Genomic DNA, 23,642 nt, shown 5'->3' on the forward strand with positions numbered 1-23,642 from the left:
AGACCAGATTAGACGATATCCTATTTTGGTGCCTTTTTTATTTTGCAAAACGTCGATCGTCCATTTTTTCGTTCATGCTCAAATCTGCTGGGAGAGCGCGTTCACTCCACCTCTCGGGCCTATTGCGGCCATCGGAGCAGTCGTACACTCTCACTAAAAAGTTCAATCATCCTCAGTCTCTTATGTATCAGCTGATATCGCAAGTTGACAAATACCACGAGTTTATTCCGTATTGCACAGAGTCCTTTGTGCGAGCGCGCGACAACCTCGGACAACCATTGGTGGCAGGGCTACGCGTGGGATTCCAGCAATTCGACGAAGAGTTTACGTGTGACCTACAGTGTAAGCAGCCTGAACTGATTGTGGCTCGTTCCATCACACATTCGTTGTTCAAGTTTCTAGAAACCAGGTGGACGGTGCATAATTTAGACGACGAGCACTGCAAGGCTGTGCTGAGTTTGCGCTACGAGTTCAAAAACGAGCTATACAATCATTTGAGTTCCTTTTTTGCCACCAAGGTTGCGAACTTGATGTTCCGGTCATTTGAAAAACGTGCGTTTCAGGTGGCTCAAGGCAAACTGTCCGGCAATTAATTAGTCTAGAAATAAAGATCCTGGAAATTTAAATCTTCAATATTTGGTTAACGGCCGCCTAATCGTGTACGTTTTTGAATTTCTGCACTCGAGTTTGAAAATCTGCCGCATTCCGACGTGTTGATATTCGTAAGCGGCCTGACCGTACAATTTCTGACGGTTTTCTATGTCTCAAATCTTGCTGAGAAGTTGGCTTTTGAGAATGGTAGGTGATGCAAATCCTGCTCTCGAGCTCCTATAACTTACATGAAGTAGTTCGCTAGCGGAGGATGCCACGGAGAGAATCGTTGCCGTACTTAGAAACTCTGATTCCTAAAATGGAAAAGGAAGAGAGTAGATATTGCTCGTCATTCAACAGGAAGTCAAAATACCCTTTGCTACTTCTAACTTGGAATAAAGCATTGACTTTGGACTTCTGCGAGCTTGCACTTCTGATAGCGAAACACTACTGCAGTCCATGGATCCCATTGTGTAAGAGAAGAGCTCAATTTGCCAAAGCTCTGATAGCTAAGGCGAACAGAATACACTCTATGCCTTATGAACTCTCCTCAGATGTGTTCAAGGCTCCGATTAATGGGCACAGGTGTTGCCCCTTAGCCTCGAAGCGTGGGGACGACGGCTTTTTTTTCTATAGCTTTTTTCTAGGCCCTAAGGACTATAGGAACGATTGGTTAGGTAAATTGGCCGCTGTCAATCCTCTAACTTTTAAGGATGGGACAGTACCAATCAATGTGAATTAAGAGGCCGGTACTAAAAAATTTAAGGATGCAACTGACCCTAAAGGGTGGTCCCCTTTGAGCACTGTGTTGCCAGGTACAGCCAATAAGTTGGTGCCTGAGAGCTCTGAGCGAGGCACAGAAAAGCATTGGGATTGATAACGGAGCTTGTCTCTTCAATAGAGCAGGCTGGGTTTTGATGCCACTGTTCAGATATTATTAATCAGAGGAGGCTTCTCTAAATTTTTGTCACATATTTTTCTGCGTTTCTACGGTAGTGATTGCTGACATTTTGAACTTCCATGCAGCAAGTGACGTTGTGCTGCTTGGAAAAAAATTGGTCTCACAAAAAAACAATATCAAACTCGCAATTAGGTTGCCTCATACAGGAGGCCATTGAAAGCCAGAGAATACGGCTCTGTTGTCACACCACTCACAGATAATCCAGCAATGGCCGTGAATACTCCCACCTTCGAATTTACGGTGCTTGGGTGCTCAGGGGGGCCTGTAGCAGGGAAAACCTGCGCATTTCTACTGAAGCCTTCGTCCATATCATTCCAACAAGCTCTTGAGAATGAGGTAGACTGCATCTTGGCACTGGACGCTGGTGCAGGTATTGAGACGATCGCCGAAATGATTGCAGATTGCCGAAAAAACACAGCTTCCGTTTCGTCTTACTTTAATCAATTATACAGCAACACGGAGGATCCGAGCTACTACAGCGACAACAGTGGACTGATGGACACTGAGCCATTTGAGGATGTCTCAAAAAACTCTACCAATTCCAGCCTCCAGCTTGCAAAAGGCATACTCAATCGCATGGCTGCCTATATCATAACTCATCCCCACCTTGATCACGTTTTGGGACTCGTGATAAACTCACCCTGTTTCACGCAACAAACACAAATCTATGGAACTCAGCAAACAATAGACAACTTGAAGAATCACATTTTTAACGACAAAGTCTGGCCATCATTATCGTATTTGTCCTTCAATTATTTGCAACCTTACACTGAAAATCTCAATATTACAGAATCTATCGCTGTGGAAACATTCCAGGTGAGCCATGGGATAACGCCACCCACCGAGGTGTATAAGAGCTCAGCGTTTCTATTCACAGAGACAAACGATAAGGGGAAGCTGCTTTTTTTCGGTGACGTAGAGAGTGACTTATCGTCAAACACCAGATATAATCAACAGATTTGGTTAAAAGTTGCCGATTACATACTCGCGAAAGAACTCAAAGCCATTGTGATTGAATGCTCGTCCGTGGACAAAAAACCGGGACAGCCTCTTTTCGGCCACATGACGCCGACCAATTTGATCAGCGAACTGCTAAATCTACGAAATATCTGTCTTGAGAAGGAAAAAGCTACCACACACCCCTTAGGCGGTCTCAATGTGCTTATAATACACGTCAAGGAAACATTCGACAATCTTGGTGACCCTCGGAAGCAGGTACTTGAGAGTCTAAGAGGATTGAACCAGATACATGATTTGCGGATAAAATTCACTATTTGTATGCCCGGGATAAGTTATTTCATATAAACGACGAAACGACCTATAATTGTGGTAACCCGTAGCCCGTGATATGCTTGGCGAAGTCCCACTTCATATCCTCGCACTTGACATCTTTGTGAAACTCGATGTTCTTTGTCGTCTTGTCCACAACGCACAAAGTGTACTTGTCCAAGGACCTTGCATCTCTATAAAACAGAATCTTCATACAGTCTTTCACCAAGTTGACGGCGTCTTCTTTGGTCAATTTCTCGACATCTTTCATGGTATCTGCTTTTTGCCTAAGCAAAGGAATCGCCAAATGTGCTCCAAATCCAGTAGCTAAGGATGGAGAAGCGTAAGACACGCCTAAAAGGTCAACATACTTCATAAACGGCTCGCCTTCTTCGTCGAAACCAGCAACGATACACGCGTTCCACAACGGATCCATCTTAGACCGGCGATTGTATAGCACTCTAGTTAGGTATTCGTGGACGTAGCTTGCTTTCAGATTATCTTGCTCCATGTCGTAGGAGTCCTCCACTGCGAGATCGTCTAGAATTCTTTCCAAATATTGCAAGTCACTGATATCACCAGAAATTCCGACAATCGTCTCTGAACCGACCCTAATAATTCTCTCCACATCATCCAATTTCATAAGAGAGCCGTAGGCTCCCATATTATCTGCCGCCATGACGACACCGTCTTTATAACGCACAGCAATAACCGACGTACCTGTGATCATTGGCTGTTGGGTGTGCATGGAAGGGAATTCAGCATTGGTGCGAACGTTTTCCGGGCGCTGATTGCTTGCTTGTGCGATTTGCGTGTTGTATGGGCCATAGACAGAATCCAATGGTTTTCCCCAATGGAAAGGATCGTGATTCATGATTGAGTGGCAAAATAATTCTCGATTCATTTTTTCTAGCAGGACGATATCTGGGTCGACCGACGCAAGATTAGCGATGATCGACTCGGACTCGAAATTCGCACAAAGAATAAATAATTTACATCATTCGTCATGAGAGTGTCTGTTCCAACGCTAGCCAAATACGTTCCTAGTATCAAGTTTGTGGGAGGTCCACATGTGATAACCAGTAAGTATCTACTATATAAAGTCTAACGTCAGAAAAAAACGGTCCTCCGGGCCCTCACCCTTGTGCTCCGGACCAGTTGATGCCAGCCAAAGCAGGATCCTCCACCGCTTCCAGCACTCAGAGCACCTCGAATGTTGGACCAGTTCCGTTTGAGAGCAGAAATTTTCTGTCTTCCCGCTTCAGATACAGTCCATTAGATGAGATCGAGATTGAGGACGTTAACACAGGTGGAGCGGAGTACCTTATAAGATAAAATCCATCCACTGAAGTGGGACTCAATTTCACGACACTAGAGGAAACATGTTGGATCTGGCTATTTCATTGCAGATTTGTCTCGCTGAGGACGTCACATATTCAAGTTATATAGCAGCTGAATGTCAATTGTATCAACTCAATGAATTCTCACCGACCTTCTAACGTTACGCCTCTTACCAGTTCTAAGAAATGTAGTGAGGCTAATTGCGACAGCATTGGGCTCAAAATATAGCAAGACAATAAAAAATAAATCTACTCTTTTGTTACCAGTCTCGTGTACTCTGAAAGTGCTAAAAAAATCGCCATAATTTATTTCACTTTCCTATTTTTCCATGTCGCAATCCAGATACGACTACGACGAGAACTCGGAAACGTGGCCGTATTTTGCGCTCACAAGTGTGCTGCTGCCTCTTGCGCCGGCCACTTGGTCATTGGTGAGGGAAAACTTGAGTCGTGGCTCGAAAGACGGGGACCGGTTACGCCCCGTGTCATGGTTCAAACCTTACAACGAATCGGCGCAGAAACACTACAAGAGCAAGAAGCGTACCAGGAGCATCTTTTCACGAAAATTTGTTCTTGTTGCGTTAGGCTGGCTGCTTGTCGCTGGAATAGTGTACCAGATCATGGTGCAAGAAGTGGTCGTCGGAGAAACCAACTTTGATCCTTGGAAAATCCTTCAAATCGACGAATCGGCCTCTGAGAAGGTCATCAAGGCCGCTTACCGGAAATTGTCTTTGAAGTTCCATCCAGATAAAGTTGACACGTCCAAGATGACTCCAAAGGAGATCGAGGCGGTTGATTCTGCTTACGTGCTGATAAACAAGGCTTACAAGGCGTTGACGGACGACGCCGTTCGAGAGAATTTTCTCAAATATGGCAACCCTGACGGGCCGGGAGACGTGAAGCACGGAATTGCTTTACCGAAATTCCTCATTGAGGGCAAGATTTCGCCTCTACTTGTGATAGCTTACGTTCTTCTTATTGCTATTATTTTGCCTAGTGTTGTTGGCTCGTGGTGGAACGGTGTCAGATCATACACTAAACAAGGACTTCACGTTGACACTGCTGCCCACTTTCTAGATATCCTGATCAACTACAATCCTGCCAAGCTCTACCAGATTGAGACGGTGCTGGAGTACCTTAGTTCCTCTACTGAATACAAGTCCATCGACAAGTCTCTCACCCCCGAAAAGGTTTTGAAGCTGTTGTTTGCTCATCTGGAGAGGAAAGCTCTCGACTCCAAGGATGAACAGTTGAAACTGGAAGTTGTGGCTATGACTCCGAAATTGATCATTGGGTTTATCGATATTGCATCGAATTTCAGGAATACTGATATCTGTTTGAAACTAGTGGAGGCACACAGATGTGTTATTCAAGCCCTTAATATCGAAAGCAACGCCATGGCTTACAAATACAGACAAATTTTGCAGCTTCCCGGCGTCGAGCTTTATAATTTGGATACCAAACAGCCAATCTACAGTTTGGGCAAGTTGCTGAAAAATCCGAGTGTAGAGCCGGAAAAATTCCTGAACTGTGCCAACACAGATGAGGTACTAAAGCTCGCTTCTCAAATCCCGCTAATGGAGCCTCTGGAATGCAAATTCAAAGTCACTGGCGAGTCTTATGTTCCTCCTAATTCGACCGTACACATCAGCCTGAAATTTCTGGTCAAGTCTCCCGCTCATAAATCTAAACCAGAAATTTCAAAGTTGAGCAAAGAGGTGCAGGAGACGCAGCTCAATGAGCAGGAGACACTGGAAACATTGAGAAACCCAATGAAAATCGTGGAGGACCAACCCGCAATCACACTTTCTTCGGCCCCTGTTTATTTCCCTGATCCAGAATATTTGAAAGAAAACAACGGATGGATTGCCTTTTTAATAATCCAGAGAGATGGAAAGCTAGGAGAGAACCCGCAGTATGTTTCCAAGGTCGACCTCTCCAACCTCCGATTGAGTCAAGAAGAGTATTTGGAGTCCAAGGCCGTTGTCTCCACATTTAAATTCCCTCTTACTGCCCCTACACCTAACGAGGAAGGAAAGTTCCAGTTCCGTCTTGCCTTGAGACATTTGGTCTACTTCGGCTCCGATTTGGACATTCCTTTGGTAATGGAAGTCGAAAATAAGCCAATTGAGAAGACCAACAAAGATCTGTACGAAATTGAAGATCCAGAAGAAGACTCTCTTGCTGGAGCTTTGGCCCAGATGCGTGGAGAGAGTGTGCGTAAAATTGAGGATGATTACAGCAGCTCTGAGGACGAGTCTGAAGAAGAGGAGGAAGTTGACTGGACAGATATAGATACAGATACTGATGCCGAGGAGGAAGAGAAGGAGAAATAGATGTGGTCAATGTCATTAGCTATTACCCCGTATGATTCTATTTGCATAGTCGAGTAATTGTCCGTTACCTTCCTGGGTAACAAAGAACCTCTTTCTAGAGCGGTCTTTCCAAACAATCACGCCAATTTCTTCGCCATATGCAAGAAGCCTCTCAAACTCGATGTCTGTGGAGAAGTCTTTGTAAAGATAGCCTTTAAATGATTGGATACGATCAAGTTCTAACTGCCAAAGTTTGATTTGATCCACCACTGTAGGCGGTAGAATTTCAAGGTCCACCTGTCTATGACCTGCAGGGTTCCCAATTGAGCTCTCGAGCTCTAATTTGCGTGCCAACTTGTCTTCGGCTTGTTTCACCATCCATGGATGCGCGTGAGAACCTAAATAGTTGATCATCTGGTCAGCAGTGATTCCGTTAATCAAAGCGCGACGAACGGATTCTCTGGTGATGACCCCGGTGACCATGTTCGCGAACCGGGCTTTCAGATGCACAAACAGGTTTAAAATGGCAATCTGCAATGGCGAAGACGTGTAGCAGTATATCTTGAAATTTGTTTCCACCACGATGGTGCCCTGATTGTTGCTGTTTTTCGAGTTGGTGATTTCTTGGTCAATTGCGGCGGCTGAGGTCTTGAAGTTCGTATGTTCGGATGTTAGTGTCGTTGCCAGTCGGGTGGGATAGAATATCTTCTTGTTTGTTTTTGAAGGAGTGTAAATGAGTCCATAATCAATAAGGTCGTCTAGCATTATTTTCTGAGTGTCACTCAGGGGCTCCACGGGATATCCTTGTCCGAGCTCCAAGGATCCTAGCATGAAGATGAAATTCAGCACCTCGACCGGGTTCATCATAAGTTTCTCGGACATTTTTAGGTATTGAAGTAACAGCGTCCAAATCTGCGAGTTGATGTCTTGCAGAAGAAACTGAAACCCGTTCTGTGTAATGAGCAAGTTTTTCAGTGTTTGAATGGAAGGCGACTGTTGCAATTTGGGGTGAAATTCGTAGTCGTCGCCAAGACGCTCTCTTTGTTCTCTGTCCGACGGGAGCTCCATCAACCCACTGTATCTAAGCAGAGTTAATACTCCCACACTAGGTAGCTCTTTCGTTTCTGAGCCGACCATAAAATGCAATATACTCTCCCACCTGTGCAAACAATATGTATCCAGGAACTCAACGCTTATGGTTTCTATACTTTCCAGATTGTTGTCCTCCACAACCTCGCTAGCGTCTCGACTTCCTGTCAATGCATTTCTGAAGCTTTGTCTGAACGTTGGATTCAGCGAGACAAAGGGTAATTGCGTCGTCTGGCCAGTTTGGGGATGAGTGAATATACGTCTTGTTTCTTTAAGCAAGTTCAATGCCTTGAGTCGCTTCAACGAGTCATTTTGATAGATCTTGCTTAAATTGCGCGACCCATTGAAAGAGCTAGATTTAATCCACCTGTTCAAATCAGTAGAAGGAATTGCAGTGTCTTGGAACAACATTGTCATAATGTAAAACTTTGCGAGCGAAGGTAATAACCTGAACACGGCCAGACAAGTCTCGGGCGATCTGTAAAGCTGCAAATGGACGGTCTCAGGTAAGTTGTCGAGATACTCATTAATTGTCGACTTAAAGAGTTCTGACTGGCCTGATGATGCTGACTGCTCAGACATTGTTGAAGATGGATCAGGAAAAAAATCACTTTGACGGAAAAATAAATAGCCCAAAAAATAATTCAAAAATTTTTTATTGATAGTACATGTCCTTCGAGGATCTGCTGCAGCCGTCCTACAAGGGAAAATCTCTGACGGATCCAATCAACACCGCTGAGGATAAGTGGAACCTGCTCCCAGCGTTTCTTCAGGTGAAAGGATTGGTGAAACAGCACTTGGACTCGTTCAACTTCTTCGTGGACACAGATCTGAAGAAGATCATTCAAGCCAACGAAAAGGTGTTGAGTGACGTTGATCCGGAGTTCTATCTGAAATATCTAGACATTAGAGTTGGATACAAGAGCGGAGGAAACCCGAAGGAAACCGAAGTTCTTCTTCCGCCTCACGAATGTAGACTTCGTGACCTGACTTACAGTGCTCCCATCTATGTGGATGTTGAATATACTAGAGGCCGGAAGATCATTATTCACAGAGACCTTGAGATCGGACGCATGCCTATCATGTTGAGGTCAAACAAGTGCATTTTGAACGGCAAAAATGAGGCCGAGATGGCGTATCTGAACGAGTGTCCTTTGGATCCTGGAGGATATTTCATTGTCAACGGCACAGAGAAGGTCATTTTGGTTCAAGAGCAACTAAGCAAGAACAGAATTATTGTCGAAGCTGACGAAAAGAAGAACATCGTGCAGGCTTCTGTCACTTCCTCCACACACGAGAGAAAATCCAAAACCTATGTCGTTACGAAAAATGATAAGATATACCTCAAACACAACTCCATTAGTGAGGAAATACCGATTGTGATTGTTTTGAAGGCTGCAGGTCTTGTTTCGGACCTGGAGATTTTGCAGCTGGTGTGCGGTAACGATTCGGTCTACCAAGATCTCTTCGCTGTGAATTTTGAAGAGGCGGCAAAGTTGGGGATCTATTCTCAGAAAGAAGCTCTTGAGTACATCGGACGCAAAGTGAAGACCATCAGAAGACTGAATGCCCCCAAGCTCAGTATTCTCCAGGAAGGTATCGAGGCCATTGCCACCACCGTTATCGCGCACATCACTGTTGAGAATCTTGATTTCAAAGAGAAAGCCCTGTATATAGCCATAATGACGCGCAGAGTCATCATGGCAATGCACAACCCCAAACTGGTTGACGATAGAGATTACGTGGGTAACAAGCGGTTAGAGCTGGCAGGCCAACTGATGTCCCTGCTGTTTGAGGATTTATTCAAAAAATTCAATAACGACTTCAAGGCCAACCTGGATAAAATCCTCAAGAAACCAAGCCGCGTTTCTGAATTTGACGCGTTGCTCCACATCAATATTCACTCGAGCAACATTACGACGGGTTTAAACAGGGCCATCTCTACAGGTAACTGGTCGCTCAAGAGGTTCAAGATGGAAAGGGCCGGAGTCACCCATGTTTTGAGTCGATTGTCTTATATATCGGCCCTTGGTATGATGACACGAATCTCGTCGCAATTCGAGAAATCCAGAAAAGTGTCTGGACCTCGTGCTTTGCAGCCATCTCAGTTTGGTATGCTCTGTACCTCTGATACTCCTGAAGGAGAGGCCTGTGGACTGGTGAAGAACCTAGCGTTGATGACCCACATTACCACGGATGACGAGGAAGAGCCTATCAAGAAACTTTGCTACATTCTTGGCGCCGAAGACATTTCAGTCATAGATAGCTCTACTTTGCATAACAACGGGACTTTTGGTGTGCATTTGAACGGTACTCTCATTGGTACTACCAGATTCCCGAACGTTTTCGTTTCCAAATTCAGACATCTGAGAAGAACCGGCAAGATCTCGGCCTTTGTTTCCATCTTTACCAATGTCCATCAGTCAGCAGTTCACATTGCTGCTGACGGTGGCAGAATTTGCAGACCACTCATCATTGTGGAAAATGGCAAAGCAAAAGTCACCGCAGAACATCTTAGACGTCTCCGCGATGGAGAGTGGTCCTTCGACGATTTTCTCACGAACGGGCTAGTTGAATATCTGGACGTTAACGAAGAAAACGACTCTCTTATTGCGCTTTACGAGAAAGACATAACTGGCAGCACTACACATTTGGAGATCGAGCCCTTCACTGTTCTTGGTGCTGTGGCCGGTTTGATTCCATATCCGCACCATAATCAATCGCCAAGAAATACTTATCAATGTGCGATGGGTAAGCAGGCGATCGGAGCCATTGCATATAACCAGTTCCGTCGGATTGATACCTTATTATATCTGATGTGCTATCCCCAACAGCCAATGGTGAAAACCAAGACAATCGAGCTGATCGACTATGACAAGCTGCCAGCCGGTCAAAATGCCACCGTCGCCGTTATGTCTTACTCGGGCTACGATATTGAAGACGCATTGGTGCTTAATAAGGCTTCGATTGATAGAGGATTTGGTCGCTGTCAGGTGCTGCGGAAGACTACGGCGGTGCTTAAGCGGTATCCTAACCACTCAAAGGACATTTTGGCGGGGATGAGAGTGAAGGAAGACGGAAAGCCAATTTTCCAGCATGAAGCTTTAGGCCCAGATGGATTGGCCGAAGTCGGTGTTGAAGTGCAGAGCGGACAGACCTACATTAATAAATGTGTTCCGACAAATGCAACCGAGAGCGTTGTTGGAGGACAACCTACCATCAACCAGCAGCAACAGCATAGAGAAACTCCGGTCAACTACCGTGCGCCGGTTTCTAGTGTTGTCGATCAAGTGATGATGTCTGTGAGCGACAACGATCAGGCCCTGATCAAAGTGCTGCTGAGGCAGACCCGCCGTCCCGAGCTGGGCGACAAATTTTCGTCTCGTCACGGCCAGAAGGGAGTGTGTGGTATCATTGTTCAGCAGGAGGACATGCCATTTAACGACGACGGGATCAGTCCAGATATTATCATGAATCCGCATGGTTTCCCATCGAGAATGACGGTTGGAAAAATGCTCGAACTGGTTTCTGGCAAAGCAGGTGTTCTGGATGGATCCCTACAATACGGAACATGCTTTGGCGGATCCAAGCTGGAAGACATGTCGCAGATCCTCATAGACAAGGGATTTAACTACAGCGGAAAAGATATGCTTTACAGTGGAATTACTGGAGAAGCGTTGCAAGCGTACATTTTCTTTGGTCCGATCTATTATCAGAAACTGAAGCATATGGTGCTGGATAAAATGCATGCCAGGGCCAGAGGTCCCCGTGCTGTGCTGACAAGACAACCTACGGAAGGCCGTTCCAGAGATGGCGGATTACGTTTGGGAGAGATGGAAAGAGACTGTGTGATTGCGTACGGCGCATCGCAGTTGTTACTGGAACGTTTGATGTTGAGTTCGGATGCGTTTGACGTCGATGTCTGTAACTCTTGTGGACTGATGGGCTACAACAGCTGGTGTCCTTCTTGTAAGACAAGCGAGGGAGTAGTGAAAATGACAATTCCCTACGCTGCAAAGCTGTTATTCCAAGAGTTGATTTCGATGAATATTGCACCAAGGTTGAAAATGGCCGATGTTTTCTAGACCGAGTAAGTAATCTAAAAAATTATGTGATCTAAAATTTTTTTTTAATTTGAAAAAAAATTCAAAACTTTTACCTTTCACTATGGCTAAGGCTAAAAAGTCCACTAAAAAGTTCCAGGCGAAGAACCTGAAGAGCACAATTGAGCAACGAAAGAAGGTGCAGAAGTACAACAAGCTTCACAAAAAAAAGAGCTCTTCCGGTCCTGTTCCTCAACCTCAGGACAAGAGAGATAAAGAGATCTTTGAGGATATGGATGTCGAAGAATTTTTCGATGCAGACATTGAGCTCCCGAAACAGCCAGCCATGAAGAAACAAAAGGATGAAGAGACTGATGGTGAGAGCAGTTCCAGCGGCAGTGAGGCGGAATTCGACGAACAAGATCTGAAGGACTTAGAAAAAGACGATCCAGAGTTCTACAAGTACTTGCAAGAAAATGACAAAGATCTGTTAGATTTCAAACCCGTGAATCCACTCGAAGCAATGAGCGATGATGAAGACGATGCCGATGAGGAGCAAGAAGAAAACCCCGTGCCAGAGGAGGACAAAGAGGAAGATACCATCGAAGTGACTGTAGATATGATTAAACAGTGGGAGGCCAACTTGAGGTCAGACCAGCCTACCATCAAGACTCTGAAAACAGTTGTCATTGCTTTCAAAGCTGCAGTCCACACCGGATCTTCAGGAACATACAAATACAGCGTTACAGATGAGAAAGCTTTCCACAAGCTGATGTTCCTTGCTTTGCAAGAACTGACTCTAAGTGTTCAGAAATTAGTGCCCTACAAGATTTCATCTCACGGTACCAGAAACTTGCCTTCGAATAAGAAAGTCGCTCAAATCAGCACGCTTCTCAAGTCGCATGCAGGATCGCTAATATTGCTCCTCAACGATATCACTAATACCGAGACAGCTACTTTGGTGCTGAAGTCCGTTCAAGAGCTGCTTCCGTACTATGTTTCTCACAGAAAGCTTATCAAGGAGATGATGAACGCTGTGGTGAACGTTTGGAGCTCTTCTCAAGACGTGGAAACGCAAATCGCGGCCTTTGCGTTCCTCAATAACTCCAGCAGAGAATATCCAAAAGCCATCCTCGAGCTAGTTTTGAAAAGCACTTACTCTAGCTTCATTAAAAAGTGCAGAAAGACTAATGTCCACACAATGCCTATGATCAACTTCCAGAAAAATTCGGCCGTGGAGCTTTTTGGAATTGACCAGACTCTTGGGTTCCAGATCGGATTCGAATATATTCGTCAGCTGGCTATCCATTTGAGGAATAGCGTTAACACCACCACCAAGGACAGCTACAAAGCAATTTACAACTGGCAGTACTGCCACTCGCTAGATTTCTGGTCCAGAATGATTTCTGCCCACTGTCATCCAGAGACAGAAAAGGCTAACAAAAAGGAGGCTCCTTTGAGGCAACTTATCTATCCTCTTGTCCAGGTCACTTTGGGAGCGATCAGACTGCTACCAACGGCCCAGTTTTTCCCCTTACGCTTCTACCTCATCAGATCCCTCATTAGACTATCCCAGAACACAGGTGTGTACATCCCGCTCTTTCCGCTAGTCGTCGAGGTGCTCAGTTCCTCGGCTGTCACCAAGAAACCCAAGCATGCTCATCTTCAGGCCGTTTCGTTCGATTACGTCATCAAGGTTCCTAAACAGTATCTCGGGACTAGAGTTTACCAGGAGGGGCTCATTGAGCAGGTTGTTGAGCTGGTAGCCGAGTTCTTTGTCTTGCACTGCAAGAGCATCGCTTTCCCAGAGCTGATCACTCCGGCCGTGATTTATTTGAGAAGGTACATGAAAAGATCTACCAACATCAAGCTTGTGAAACAGCTAGGCACCCTGGTGGACAAACTCAACGCCAACGCCAAGTACATCGAGAAAGAAAGATCTACTGTTGAGTTTGGACCAAACAATAGAGTTGAGGTCGGCATGTTCTTACACGAAGTCGATTGGCAGAAGACACCGTTGGGAGCATACGTTGCCGTGCAGCGTGAGGTGAAAGAGGCTCGTGAAAAGGCTCTGCGCGAATCTTTCGAGAGCGAGAGCGACGGCGGAAGCGGTGGAAGCGAGGTGAGTGACGCTGAAGAGGTCGATGTAGACTCTGAGGAGGAGGAATAAATATTCTTGTATATTGACGGCCGATCACAAAATTTGTCGTTTTTGGTAACGATAGACATAAAAAATAGGTGAATAGATAACAGCCAAAAAGATAAACCCAATAAGGAAAATAATAATTACGTGCATGGTGTCTCACTCAGTATTGCAGTATTTGCTGGTCATCGCGTCCACCACCGCTGCTCATTACAGCTCATCATTTAGGGCAGATGGATCCTCGTGTCCTTCTGATATCCCGTTATCGTGCACCAATTCCTCGCAAATTCCAGATACCTGTTGTTTTGAATATCCCGGGGGAGTTTTGCTGCAAACGCAGTTTTGGGACTACGATTACCCCACAGGCCCAGACGATATGTTCACTTTGCATGGATTGTGGCCCGACAACTGTGACGGCACATATAGCCAATTCTGCGACAGCTCGCTTCAAATTTCCGACGCCGAGGAAGTGCTGATCTCATTTGGCGAGCAACAGTTATTGGAAAGGATGCACGAGGTCTGGAAGGACTACCAGGGAAACGACAATAACTTATGGGTCCACGAATTTAACAAGCACGGCACCTGTTTGAGCACTATAAAGCCCTCTTGCTACGAGAACTTCGAGACTAACAGAGAAGTGGTTGATTACTTCCGAAAGTCAGTCGAGCTGTTTGAAGGACTACCCACCTACAAATGGCTTGAGGCTGCTGGAATTACGCCGTCGGACTCCCGGACTTACTCCAAGCAGCAGATTGACGAGGCCCTCAGGTCCAGGTTCGGCAAGGAGGTCTACTTCAAGTGCGACAGAAACCACGCCCTGAATGAAATCTGGTATTTTCACCATCTGCGTGGATCCATCCCCCAGGGCAACTACGTCCCAATTGATGCCATGATCTCCTCAAACTGCCCGTCCTTTGGCATCAAGTTCCCTCTGAAGAAGGCCTCCTCTACATCATCTGACACCATCACTGCAACCAAGACCTCAGCCACAAGCACCGCCACACCTACGGGCAACGGAGGCTACCTCAAGCTCGAGAACCAGGCTGGTTGTCTGATCAGCAACGGTAAATGGTTTGTGTCGGGCACATGCGCCACGTATAAGCTGTCAGAGGCAAGTTTCGGTGGTTACCAGCTGGCTTCGTCAAAGGGAGTTTGTGGTATCGACTCCGATGGCTACTTTGCCTGTGGTAGCGGCGTCATTGCTGCGCAATTCGACTACGATTCGTCCTCCGGGCACGTCACATACGGAGGACAGCCAGGATGGTCTGCCGGTAGAGTGCCGTCCCGGAACGCGCAGGTTCCTATAGTGCCTGGCTCTAGTCTAAATGTCAACTTTAGATTGATCTTCGAGGCCAGATAGAAAATTATCCAATAGATTTTATTCATAGTAAGCAAAATAGATATTTCTGATTTATTGCTAATTTGCAAATTAGTCATGTCTTCGCTACGTCCGCTGTCTCCAGAACCGGTCTCAGGGGACGAAATCCCGATAGGGATTCCTGCGACTCCATCATCGAACAGACTCAGTCTCAAGGTCGTGCGGACTCTCGCACTTCTCCAAAAGTACTCTACTATTCCTATGGGCTTCTTTACAGTAGTGCATCTATCAGGCGTCATGATTGCTCCACCAATTGCTGGCATCGATGTCGCTGAGCAGGTGATATCCATGGGCCGTGAACTATACCAAACGGGTTCCTCAGAAACTGTTCTTTTTGCCTCAGCCTGTGTTCACGTCTTGAGCGGCATTGCTCTACAATTTGCGAAAAAATGGGACAACTATGTGAAGTACGGGAGATCGCGCAGGAACACCTCACCGGCAATTTCGTCCGCTAAAGAAGCAGAGATTGATAAAAGCAGCGGGCTTGGAGGAATCACATATTTATTGGGACTTGGACCCAGACCTTCGCTAAGCTTCAAAATGCTAGGACTGACGCCTCTGCGGTTTTCTGGCTATTTCTTGCTTCCATTGCTCATCTTGCATGTTTTACACCAGCGAATAGCGCCCCTGGCCGTGGATGCAGACTCGTCCATGGTGGATTTGTCCTATATTGCGTGGGCCGTCGCACAAAGCCCATTTATGAGAGCCACTGGCCTGATTACCTTGGTGGGAGTGACATCCTATCATATTCTCGCCGGAGCACTGCAGTATCTGCGCTGGTACAGCCGAAGAGCTCGCAAGAATGCGTACAGAATAATTTTTTTCAACACCACCTTGGCGGCCCTCAGTGTGTTCAGCATCTCCAGGATCGATCCGCCTTCGGGTTCTACTGCCCGCAAATTCGCTGCTTATATGAGCCATTTTGGCATCTAATTTATGACTATTTACATTATTAACTCGAGCAGACGTCGCAAGTCTCTGGATCTCCAAGCTTGCAAGCAAGAACATTATCCTTATCATAAATGTTGTAACCTTCGGTGGTATCATTCCCATTTGACTTGCGTTTCTTTGTCGTATCCGTAGGCTCTAAGATGCTTCTTTTGAACCCAGAGGGCGTGACAGTAAATTTGATAGCAGATGCAGCAGCCTGGGTTCGCAAATAATATATGCCTGTTTTCAGCCCTTTCTTCCATGCATAGAAGTGCATGCTAGTCAGCTTGGACATGGTTGGATTCCGCATGAATAGGTTCATGCTCTGGGACTGGTCAACGAAAGGAGCACGGTCTGCAGCCATATCTATAAGTGCTCGCTGCTGAATTTCCCAAACCGTTTTATAGATCTCCTTGATGTCTGCAGGAATGTTTTCGATGGCTTGGATGGATCCCTCCAATCGAAGGATTTCATTTTTCATTTCGGGGCCCCACAGTCCCAGGTCCACAAGATCATTGACCAAGTACCTGTTTACAACCTGAAACTCCCCCGATAAAACTCTTCTTGAATACATGTTTGAGGTGATTGGCTCAAAACATTCTGTAAATCCAAAGATCTGCGACGTAGAGGCGGTGGGCATTAGAGCAACCAGTAAAGAGTTTCTCACACCATTCCGATGTATCTTAGCTTTCAAATCTTTCCAGTCCCACATATCACTTGGTTTCGCGTTCCAAAAGTCATACTGCAAGACTCCTTTCGAGACTGGAGAGCCAACATAGGAGTCGTACGGCCCATATATTTCGGCCAGTTCAGCTGAGGTTTCTAAAGCTGCATGGTAGATTGTTTCAAATATGAGGATGTTCAGTTTCCTACTTTCTGGAGAACCGAAAGGCATTCGCAGCTTGAAAAACACATCAGCAAGACCCTGCACACCAATGGCAATTGGTCTGTGCCTTTTGTTTGAAGTCTCGGCTTCCGGCAAAGGATAAGACCCCACGTCAATCACAGTATCCAGATTATGAGCCAGGGTCTTACAAACATCGTGGAGGAGTTGAAAATTGAACTTCCGCTCCCCCTTACCATCTTGTACAAAAGAAGGAAGAGCCAAAGAGCCCAAATTGCAGACGGCCGTCTCTTCACTGGATGAATATTCAACAATCTCACAACAGAGATTGGACGACTTGATGGTACCCAAATTTTGCTGGTTAGACTTTTTATTGCAGGCATCCTTGTATAGCAGGAAAGGATTCCCTGTTTCTGTCTGAGCAACTAGTATCGCATGCCACAGTTTCTGTGCCCTCACTTTCCGAATATAACGACCCTCAGTCTCATATTTGTTGTAAAGCTTGACGAAGTCATCTCCATACGAGTCACTGAGTCCAGGAGATTGATCCTCGGAAAAAAGACACCACTCTTGGTCCTTCTCGACTTTCTCCATGAACAGATCTGGTATCCACAAGGCATAAAATAGATCTCTTGCGCGCGCTTCTTCCTTTCCATGGTTTTTCCTTAAGTCTAAGAACTCAAACACATCCGCATGCCACGGCTCCAAATACATGCAAAAAGCACCAGGTCTCTTGTTGCCACCTTGGTCCACATACTTTGCTGTGCTGTTGAAGACTTGAACCATAGGCACAAGCCCGTTGGATGTGCCATTGGTTCCAGAAATATAAGAACCGGCAGCACGTATGTTCGAAACGTGTATTCCAATTCCACCGGCTGCTTTCGAAATGAGGGCAGACTTATGAATCGTTCTGAAAATACCATTTATCGAATCTCCATCCATAGCAAGAAGAAAACAGGAGGATAGATTAGGCGTCTCTGTACCTGCGTTGAACAGAGTAGGCGAAGCATGGATAAAGTATTTTTGGGACATAAGTCTGTATGTTTCAAGGACACGTTCTATATTGCCTTTGTGTATTCCCACGGCCACTCTCATAAACAAATACTGAGGAGTCTCGCACGGTCTCCCATCCATCTTGAGCAAATATGATCTTTCCATAGTTTTGAAGCCAAAGTAGTCCAGCTCCAAATCTCTTTCAAAATCGATCGCTTTATTCAGCACCTCAGCATGTTTGTTAACAATTTCATGGACATCGGCAGCAATGAGAGATTTGAAGTGGCGATATTGCGAGGGACGATACTTTCTCATCCTATTGACATTTTCTGAAAAACTACCACATACGTGCTTCTGCAGATGACAAACCAGTATTCTGGCTGCAAGGTAGGAATGATCGTAGTGCACAGTAGTCAGGGAGGCACTCACTTCAGCTGTCAACTCAAGCAGCTCTTGAACAGTGAGGCTCTCGGGGAGACCACTAACGACTTTATCGAGAATCACATCAATGCTGACAAACTCCGTGTTCAGTCCTTTTGTCAGGGACAACAGGTGATTTCGCAATGTGTCTCTGCTAAAGACAGACTCCTTCCCGCTCTTCGAGTCCTTAACGATGGTCTTTGTGTCTGCTGTCATTGCTTTCGACCCATGTGCAGGAAAAACCAATGCTCTTGCCCTTTAACTGTTTTCTAACGAAAAAAAATATGCACTTAATAAGGTTTCCCCAAGCGTTAGAGTGAAACAAAAAGAAACTACATCCGTACACCATCTCAGATTAGGTACGAGCTATGCAATAAGTCAGTATCCACTTGGCGTTAGTAAGGAGGTAGCGACACGCAGAGGTCCACTCCTCGTTGGAACTGCGGGCAGATGGTCTGATGGGATACCCAGCAACTTTGTCTTCAGTCATTTTGTACGGCAAGTCATTCGACTCGTCCAGCTGTTTAAGCTTGCGTCCAATTTGCGAGACTATGTCCACCAGGGCAACCATTCCTGCATCCAGCTGGTTGTGTGTAAGCAGCTTCCCTATGGAGAACTCTCCGTTGCTAAACAGATCCAGTGTTTGCTTGGATATCGTTCCGTTTCGGTCTTTTCTGTATTTTTCAATCCGCGACGTGGACCCCATAGGAATAATACGGTATCCGTCCAATTGGAAATCCAGGATGCGCACCACAGTGGCCAACAAAAGCGCAAGTTGACCCAAAGCTGCGTTAATCTCATGCCAGGATACCTTGACGTTATCGAGGTTTCCGAGTCGAAGGCCGTTTATAGTGCCAAACTGATCATCATGCGAAATCATGAAAACGTCGTTGAATACGTTGGTTTTGCGCAAAGAGTCTAATCTGTTCAGGTTATACTCGTACGAAGCTTTGATGCGCTCTCGCTCGTTGACAAACTCAATTAGTTCGAGATCGTACGCATTCTTCTGTAGGCAAAAATCCTTCTCCTGGTTGTCTAGATCTTCTAACTCCTGTTCAACTTCTACCAGTTGCTCTGTTAATTGTTCCTGTTCTTTTTCTGCCTTTTCAAGCTCTTCCAGCAGTTTCGTCTCTTCCTCTTTTAGGACGGCGAGTTCGTCCAACGAGTCCTGGGCCTTGTTCCTATTTGGGCCGCTCTGTGCTGTGAGTTTCTTGAGAAATTGCACATATGTGTCTTTTTCCTTTGTCATCTGCTCAAATTGGATCTTCAGCTGGTCTATTAATGTAGATGCGCAGTCTGTACAGACTGGATAATCAATTTCATATTTGGAAGACAGAATGCTGAAGATGTTGTCTAACGACGCCACCCGCTCGCTGACCGACACTTTATCCATAGAAGGCTGTTTTTTGTCTTCTAGAATCACAAACGACCCATCTTCAGCGTGTAAGGCGTCTGATCCCTTGCTGGAAACGAGTGGCTTACTACCACTGGTTTTCGAAGCCTCTTCAAACAATGTCACCCGTTCTGGAGGAAGAACAGGATACTCATCCAAATCTTTTGGATGATCCTCGTTCGGCCGTTGGCCATAGCTGAGAGTGAGCAGATGCTTCTGTGCATTGCTTAGGCCCTGCAGAGACTCGTCAATGACCAACGGGAGCTTGCACCGTTGACATGTATATTGAGCCATAACAAACGAGAATTCGATAGCACAGCCGTATTTTTCTCCACTGATGCATGGTAGCACTCTTATTAGCAATCTATATATTCACCTCTATCTCTCCTCCAACGAAAAAACGACATCCTTGTGAGCCTTAGGATCGTACGGCTCAATTAGAAATCTGGAAAACAGCTTCAAATTATGGACACCACGGATCTCGTTACCGAGGAGAGGCATCTTGACAAGATGGTAGTCCTCGTAAAGCTCGTCCATCTGGTCGAGGTACTTGCGTTGCATCTTCCATCTGGACTGGCAGCGCTTGCATTGATCATCGTCTGCAAAGAGCAGCTGGTTCACCACGATCGAGTTGACGTCCATGTGGTACTTTGTCAAGTCTTGGACGAGTCTCTCGGTCTCATATAACGACAAAAACTCCGAGATACACACACAGATAAATGTCGTAAGTTCGGGATCCTGGAATTGTTTGTTCACCTCAGTCACCTGCGTCTTGATCTCGGCAAGCTTGTTGAACATCTCTGTCTTTTGGTCTCCGCCCATCATGTTAAGTAGCGGTCCTAGTCTGCCACTAATCTCGTTGAACTTACCCAGCAAGGTTTCCAACGTGGATGGCAACTGAAGAAACCTCAACGTGTGTCCAGTAGGGGCAGTATCAAAAACAATAGTGTCGTACTTGATCACCGACGAGTCTTCGTTTTTCTGATTCTTGATATGCTTCAGGACCTCCATGAATGAAAAAGCTTCGTCAATACCTGGAATGGAGCCTGTGACTTCGCTCATCATGCCATTAAGTGGATCGTTCTGGTCCGTACCAGAACCATTGTTGGCGATGAATTCTTCCAGCGATGAGGATGGATCGATCTCCATGCACGACAGATTCGAGATACCATCCACAACTCTGGCGTCTTTGCCAAATTTCTGATCGAATGCGTCGGACAAGTTGTGGGCAGGATCGGTTGAAATAAGCAAATAGTTCTTGGTTGGATTATGGAGGGCAAGTTGGATGGCAATGGACGAGGACGTTGTCGTTTTACCGACACCTCCCTTCCCACCGACGAAAATCCATTTCAGACTTTCGTGGGTCACTATATCTTTGAGGCTTGGTTCGACTTCGAAATCAGACATGGAATGGAAATTTAAAGAAATAAATAAAATTTACAGCATTCGAGCTTCAGTTTATAATTTAATAGCCAGAAGCTAAAGGGTATTTATTATGCAATTATTATTTGCTCATGAAAAAACGTTTCGTTTGTTTGATGACTTCGCTCACTTCTCCACCATGCTCAATGCGTTTTTTAATCCAGCCAGAGAGCTTTTGCTGGATATGTGGTCTTCCATACCGTACATCTATCAGGTAAATCACAGAGTAATCTCTGATATTTCTGATGGCACGACCGACACTCTGGTTCACCGCTTTCATGCATATATTCTCGTAGAACTCGCGCGCGTTTGCCACTGCGTCCTCACGCGACCCTCCCATCTCTATCGTTTTCGACTCCACGTATTTTCTCTTGGCTATGAGATCACCGCTCATTAGATTAGGAAAAGGAAGGCCCACCATGGCCACTGCACGTGCAAGCTCATCGGAAAAATTGATTCCCTCCGACATCTTTCCGCCAACAACGGCAAATAAAACAGCTCCGCTGCGCTCAAGGATACACTGAGAATAATTTTGCAAGACATTATCAACCACGTTCTCCCTCGACTCTGTATAAATAGTTTTCACCTGGTTGATTCGGTGGTAGTGCCCGCTATTTTTCCACAAGTCAACTAGCTGGTCCAAGTACTTGTAGCTGGGAAAAAATACAACCATTCCATCAGGAACGGCTGCTACCATTTCCAAAATGGCATCGCCGAGCGCATTTATCATTTTCTTATCGTTTCTCTTATCGAATGAGAACTCAAACTCCACCCCCTGACGGCTCTTCACAGGATAGACATCTAAGTTTGAAGCCGGAATGATGTGGTCGCAACTGAAATACCTGATTTGAGTGGATTCCACGTAAGGGACGAGGAAACTGGTAAAGTCGGAAATTGGCTCCATCGTTCCTCCTGCAAGCAGCACACACTTGCACTCTTCAACAATGTCCCTGAACGCTTCGCTGGGGTCCAAGAGAAGGTACTTCATGGCAATGCCATTATCGGAATCCCTTTCGTAGAACAATTTACCACTCTTCGAGGGATTGGAGAGACACTCTAGAAAGGATCGAATCTTGAAAAGTATTGGTGTTCCAGCTTTATGATTTTCGTCAATCTTTTCCATATAGCTCTCTATTTTATATGCAATTTTGGATTTGGTCAGATACGTCTCTAAAGAATGAAAATTGAGCAGATCGCCAGTGGTGTCGTCAAAAATGGACGTCACATTGATTTCTGTTCCTGCTGTCTTCTTATCGCTATCCTTTGTCAAAAATCTCGCCAATATAGTAATCATCTTACTGAGCTTGGCGAGATTTATTCTGTTCCCGGCGTTCAATCGGGATGAAAACTTTGTGGTATAGCTCTTGAGCGCCTTGCGAACTTTTAGCAACTCACTGAGGGAAATAGTGGCAGAGTTCAGCGAAGATATCGTATCCAGCAAATTATGGGCCTCGTCTATCACCACAATACTGTTTTTCAGATCCAGCCCCAGAACCTGTCTGGTTGATTTCTGAAGCAAGAGCTGGTACGGCATGGACACAATCTCGGCAATTTCCATGCCGCGGCGCAAACTATAGTAAGGACACACTCTATAGTGAGAACCTATCTCGTGCAGCTCCTCAATATCTCGGATTTCAGAGAACGTGAGATCGCGAAACTGCGTGGTCAGGTCGTCGGTTTCCGGCCTTGGCATATAGCTACAACCCTTTCCCCCGTCTTTCTTGCGTTGCAGCTCGAGACACGCTTCATTGATCTGTTGAACGTCTTTTAGAGAGCTCACTTGCTCATTAATGCACAGTTGTTTTCTGGATCCTAATGCCAGATACTTTGTTTTTTCGTCGACAGTCTCCAGAGACGACGGAAAATGGGTGAGTCTCAATTGCTGTCCAAATTGACTCAGCTGCGAGTGTGTCCGTGACGAGAAAAATATCTTGCTGTCACACTGATTGATCTTTGTCGCCTTGTCATTTCTTTCTGACCTGCCTTCCACCTGAGCCAAGAGCTGCTTTATTTCGTTAGCTATTTTTGAGTTTCTGTCCTCTAATGTTTCGTCCTCAAAATAATCCTCGGGAACGAGATCTTCCTCTTTGACCACTTTTCTCTGCTTGCGAGTATGCGTTTTTTCCTTGATCTTATTCTCGATAGCTTTGCCCTGGGTCTTGGCCAGCTCGTCGAGATGACGTTCGTATTCGCGAGCCTCAGCGACCATTTGTCCAACGATTTTCTCTCGATACGCCTGGCGAACCCATTCAGGCTCGTCATCGTCATCGTCATCAATAATGGCGTTTTGCCGCTGCTTTAGCTCGCGTAACCACGTCATTGTCGAACAGATGATAGAGAGCGTCTTTCCAGTTCCGGTCGGACTCTCAAAAATGCCAACTTTATAGTTTCCCGTGAGAGTGTCGTAGATCGCCTCCATGAGCTTCACCTGAACATCGTAAGGCGTATACGGGTGATTGAATCGTCGCTCGTGGATCACCACCTCCACCATGCACGCGAAAAAATCAGAAA

General features: G+C 45.7%; 15 protein-coding genes across 15 annotated transcripts; 9 read left to right on the forward strand and 6 right to left on the reverse strand.

Annotated features, from left to right (window-relative positions):
- Nucleotides 1-74: 74 nt before the first annotated feature.
- Nucleotides 75-593, forward strand: KL911_000118 (uncharacterized protein; the record flags this gene model as incomplete). Its single annotated transcript, XM_043196109.1, has 1 exon — nt 75-593. The coding sequence occupies one exon, from the start codon at nt 75-77 to the stop codon at nt 591-593; it is 519 nt and encodes a 172-aa protein (XP_043056811.1).
- Nucleotides 594-862: 269 nt separating this feature from the next.
- Nucleotides 863-1,333, forward strand: KL911_000119 (uncharacterized protein; the record flags this gene model as incomplete). The annotated part of the gene is made up of 1 exon (XM_043196120.1): nt 863-1,333. The coding sequence occupies one exon, from the start codon at nt 863-865 to the stop codon at nt 1,331-1,333; it is 471 nt and encodes a 156-aa protein (XP_043056812.1).
- Nucleotides 1,334-1,759: 426 nt separating this feature from the next.
- KL911_000120 (uncharacterized protein) lies at nt 1,760-2,857 on the forward strand (the record flags this gene model as incomplete). The annotated part of the gene is made up of 1 exon (XM_043196132.1): nt 1,760-2,857. The coding sequence occupies one exon, from the start codon at nt 1,760-1,762 to the stop codon at nt 2,855-2,857; it is 1,098 nt and encodes a 365-aa protein (XP_043056813.1).
- A 13-nt stretch (nt 2,858-2,870) lies between these two features.
- KL911_000121 (uncharacterized protein) lies at nt 2,871-3,695 on the reverse strand (the record flags this gene model as incomplete). The annotated part of the gene is made up of 1 exon (XM_043196143.1): nt 2,871-3,695. The coding sequence occupies one exon, from the start codon at nt 3,693-3,695 to the stop codon at nt 2,871-2,873; it is 825 nt and encodes a 274-aa protein (XP_043056814.1).
- A 132-nt stretch (nt 3,696-3,827) lies between these two features.
- KL911_000122 (uncharacterized protein) lies at nt 3,828-4,156 on the forward strand (the record flags this gene model as incomplete). The annotated part of the gene is made up of 2 exons (XM_043196154.1): nt 3,828-3,867; nt 3,936-4,156. The coding sequence occupies 2 exons, from the start codon at nt 3,828-3,830 to the stop codon at nt 4,154-4,156; spliced, it is 261 nt and encodes an 86-aa protein (XP_043056815.1).
- A 334-nt stretch (nt 4,157-4,490) lies between these two features.
- KL911_000123 (uncharacterized protein) lies at nt 4,491-6,497 on the forward strand (the record flags this gene model as incomplete). Its single annotated transcript, XM_043196165.1, has 1 exon — nt 4,491-6,497. The coding sequence occupies one exon, from the start codon at nt 4,491-4,493 to the stop codon at nt 6,495-6,497; it is 2,007 nt and encodes a 668-aa protein (XP_043056816.1).
- Nucleotides 6,498-6,512: 15 nt separating this feature from the next.
- KL911_000124 (uncharacterized protein) lies at nt 6,513-8,147 on the reverse strand (the record flags this gene model as incomplete). The annotated part of the gene is made up of 1 exon (XM_043196176.1): nt 6,513-8,147. The coding sequence occupies one exon, from the start codon at nt 8,145-8,147 to the stop codon at nt 6,513-6,515; it is 1,635 nt and encodes a 544-aa protein (XP_043056817.1).
- Nucleotides 8,148-8,233: 86 nt separating this feature from the next.
- Nucleotides 8,234-11,650, forward strand: KL911_000125 (uncharacterized protein; the record flags this gene model as incomplete). Its single annotated transcript, XM_043196187.1, has 1 exon — nt 8,234-11,650. One exon carries the CDS (start codon nt 8,234-8,236, stop codon nt 11,648-11,650), a length of 3,417 nt encoding a protein of 1,138 aa, XP_043056818.1.
- Nucleotides 11,651-11,732: 82 nt separating this feature from the next.
- On the forward strand, nt 11,733-13,778 carry KL911_000126 (uncharacterized protein; the record flags this gene model as incomplete). Its single annotated transcript, XM_043196198.1, has 1 exon — nt 11,733-13,778. One exon carries the CDS (start codon nt 11,733-11,735, stop codon nt 13,776-13,778), a length of 2,046 nt encoding a protein of 681 aa, XP_043056819.1.
- Nucleotides 13,779-13,902: 124 nt separating this feature from the next.
- KL911_000127 (uncharacterized protein) lies at nt 13,903-15,111 on the forward strand (the record flags this gene model as incomplete). Its single annotated transcript, XM_043196209.1, has 1 exon — nt 13,903-15,111. The coding sequence occupies one exon, from the start codon at nt 13,903-13,905 to the stop codon at nt 15,109-15,111; it is 1,209 nt and encodes a 402-aa protein (XP_043056820.1).
- A 75-nt stretch (nt 15,112-15,186) lies between these two features.
- Nucleotides 15,187-16,062, forward strand: KL911_000128 (uncharacterized protein; the record flags this gene model as incomplete). The annotated part of the gene is made up of 1 exon (XM_043196220.1): nt 15,187-16,062. The coding sequence occupies one exon, from the start codon at nt 15,187-15,189 to the stop codon at nt 16,060-16,062; it is 876 nt and encodes a 291-aa protein (XP_043056821.1).
- A 19-nt stretch (nt 16,063-16,081) lies between these two features.
- KL911_000129 (uncharacterized protein) lies at nt 16,082-18,532 on the reverse strand (the record flags this gene model as incomplete). Its single annotated transcript, XM_043196231.1, has 1 exon — nt 16,082-18,532. The coding sequence occupies one exon, from the start codon at nt 18,530-18,532 to the stop codon at nt 16,082-16,084; it is 2,451 nt and encodes an 816-aa protein (XP_043056822.1).
- A 139-nt stretch (nt 18,533-18,671) lies between these two features.
- Nucleotides 18,672-20,003, reverse strand: KL911_000130 (uncharacterized protein; the record flags this gene model as incomplete). The annotated part of the gene is made up of 1 exon (XM_043196243.1): nt 18,672-20,003. The coding sequence occupies one exon, from the start codon at nt 20,001-20,003 to the stop codon at nt 18,672-18,674; it is 1,332 nt and encodes a 443-aa protein (XP_043056823.1).
- Nucleotides 20,004-20,087: 84 nt separating this feature from the next.
- On the reverse strand, nt 20,088-21,116 carry KL911_000131 (uncharacterized protein; the record flags this gene model as incomplete). The annotated part of the gene is made up of 1 exon (XM_043196254.1): nt 20,088-21,116. One exon carries the CDS (start codon nt 21,114-21,116, stop codon nt 20,088-20,090), a length of 1,029 nt encoding a protein of 342 aa, XP_043056824.1.
- Nucleotides 21,117-21,213: 97 nt separating this feature from the next.
- KL911_000132 (uncharacterized protein) lies at nt 21,214-23,622 on the reverse strand (the record flags this gene model as incomplete). Its single annotated transcript, XM_043196265.1, has 1 exon — nt 21,214-23,622. The coding sequence occupies one exon, from the start codon at nt 23,620-23,622 to the stop codon at nt 21,214-21,216; it is 2,409 nt and encodes an 802-aa protein (XP_043056825.1).
- Between the last annotated feature and the right edge of the window lie 20 nt (nt 23,623-23,642).

The sequence above is a fragment of the Ogataea haglerorum genome (assembly GCF_019207285.1).
Source record: "Ogataea haglerorum isolate 81-453-3 chromosome Unknown 81-453-3_NODE_1_length_915391_cov_96.871712, whole genome shotgun sequence".
Classification (NCBI taxonomy): Eukaryota; Fungi; Ascomycota; class Pichiomycetes; order Pichiales; family Pichiaceae; genus Ogataea; species Ogataea haglerorum.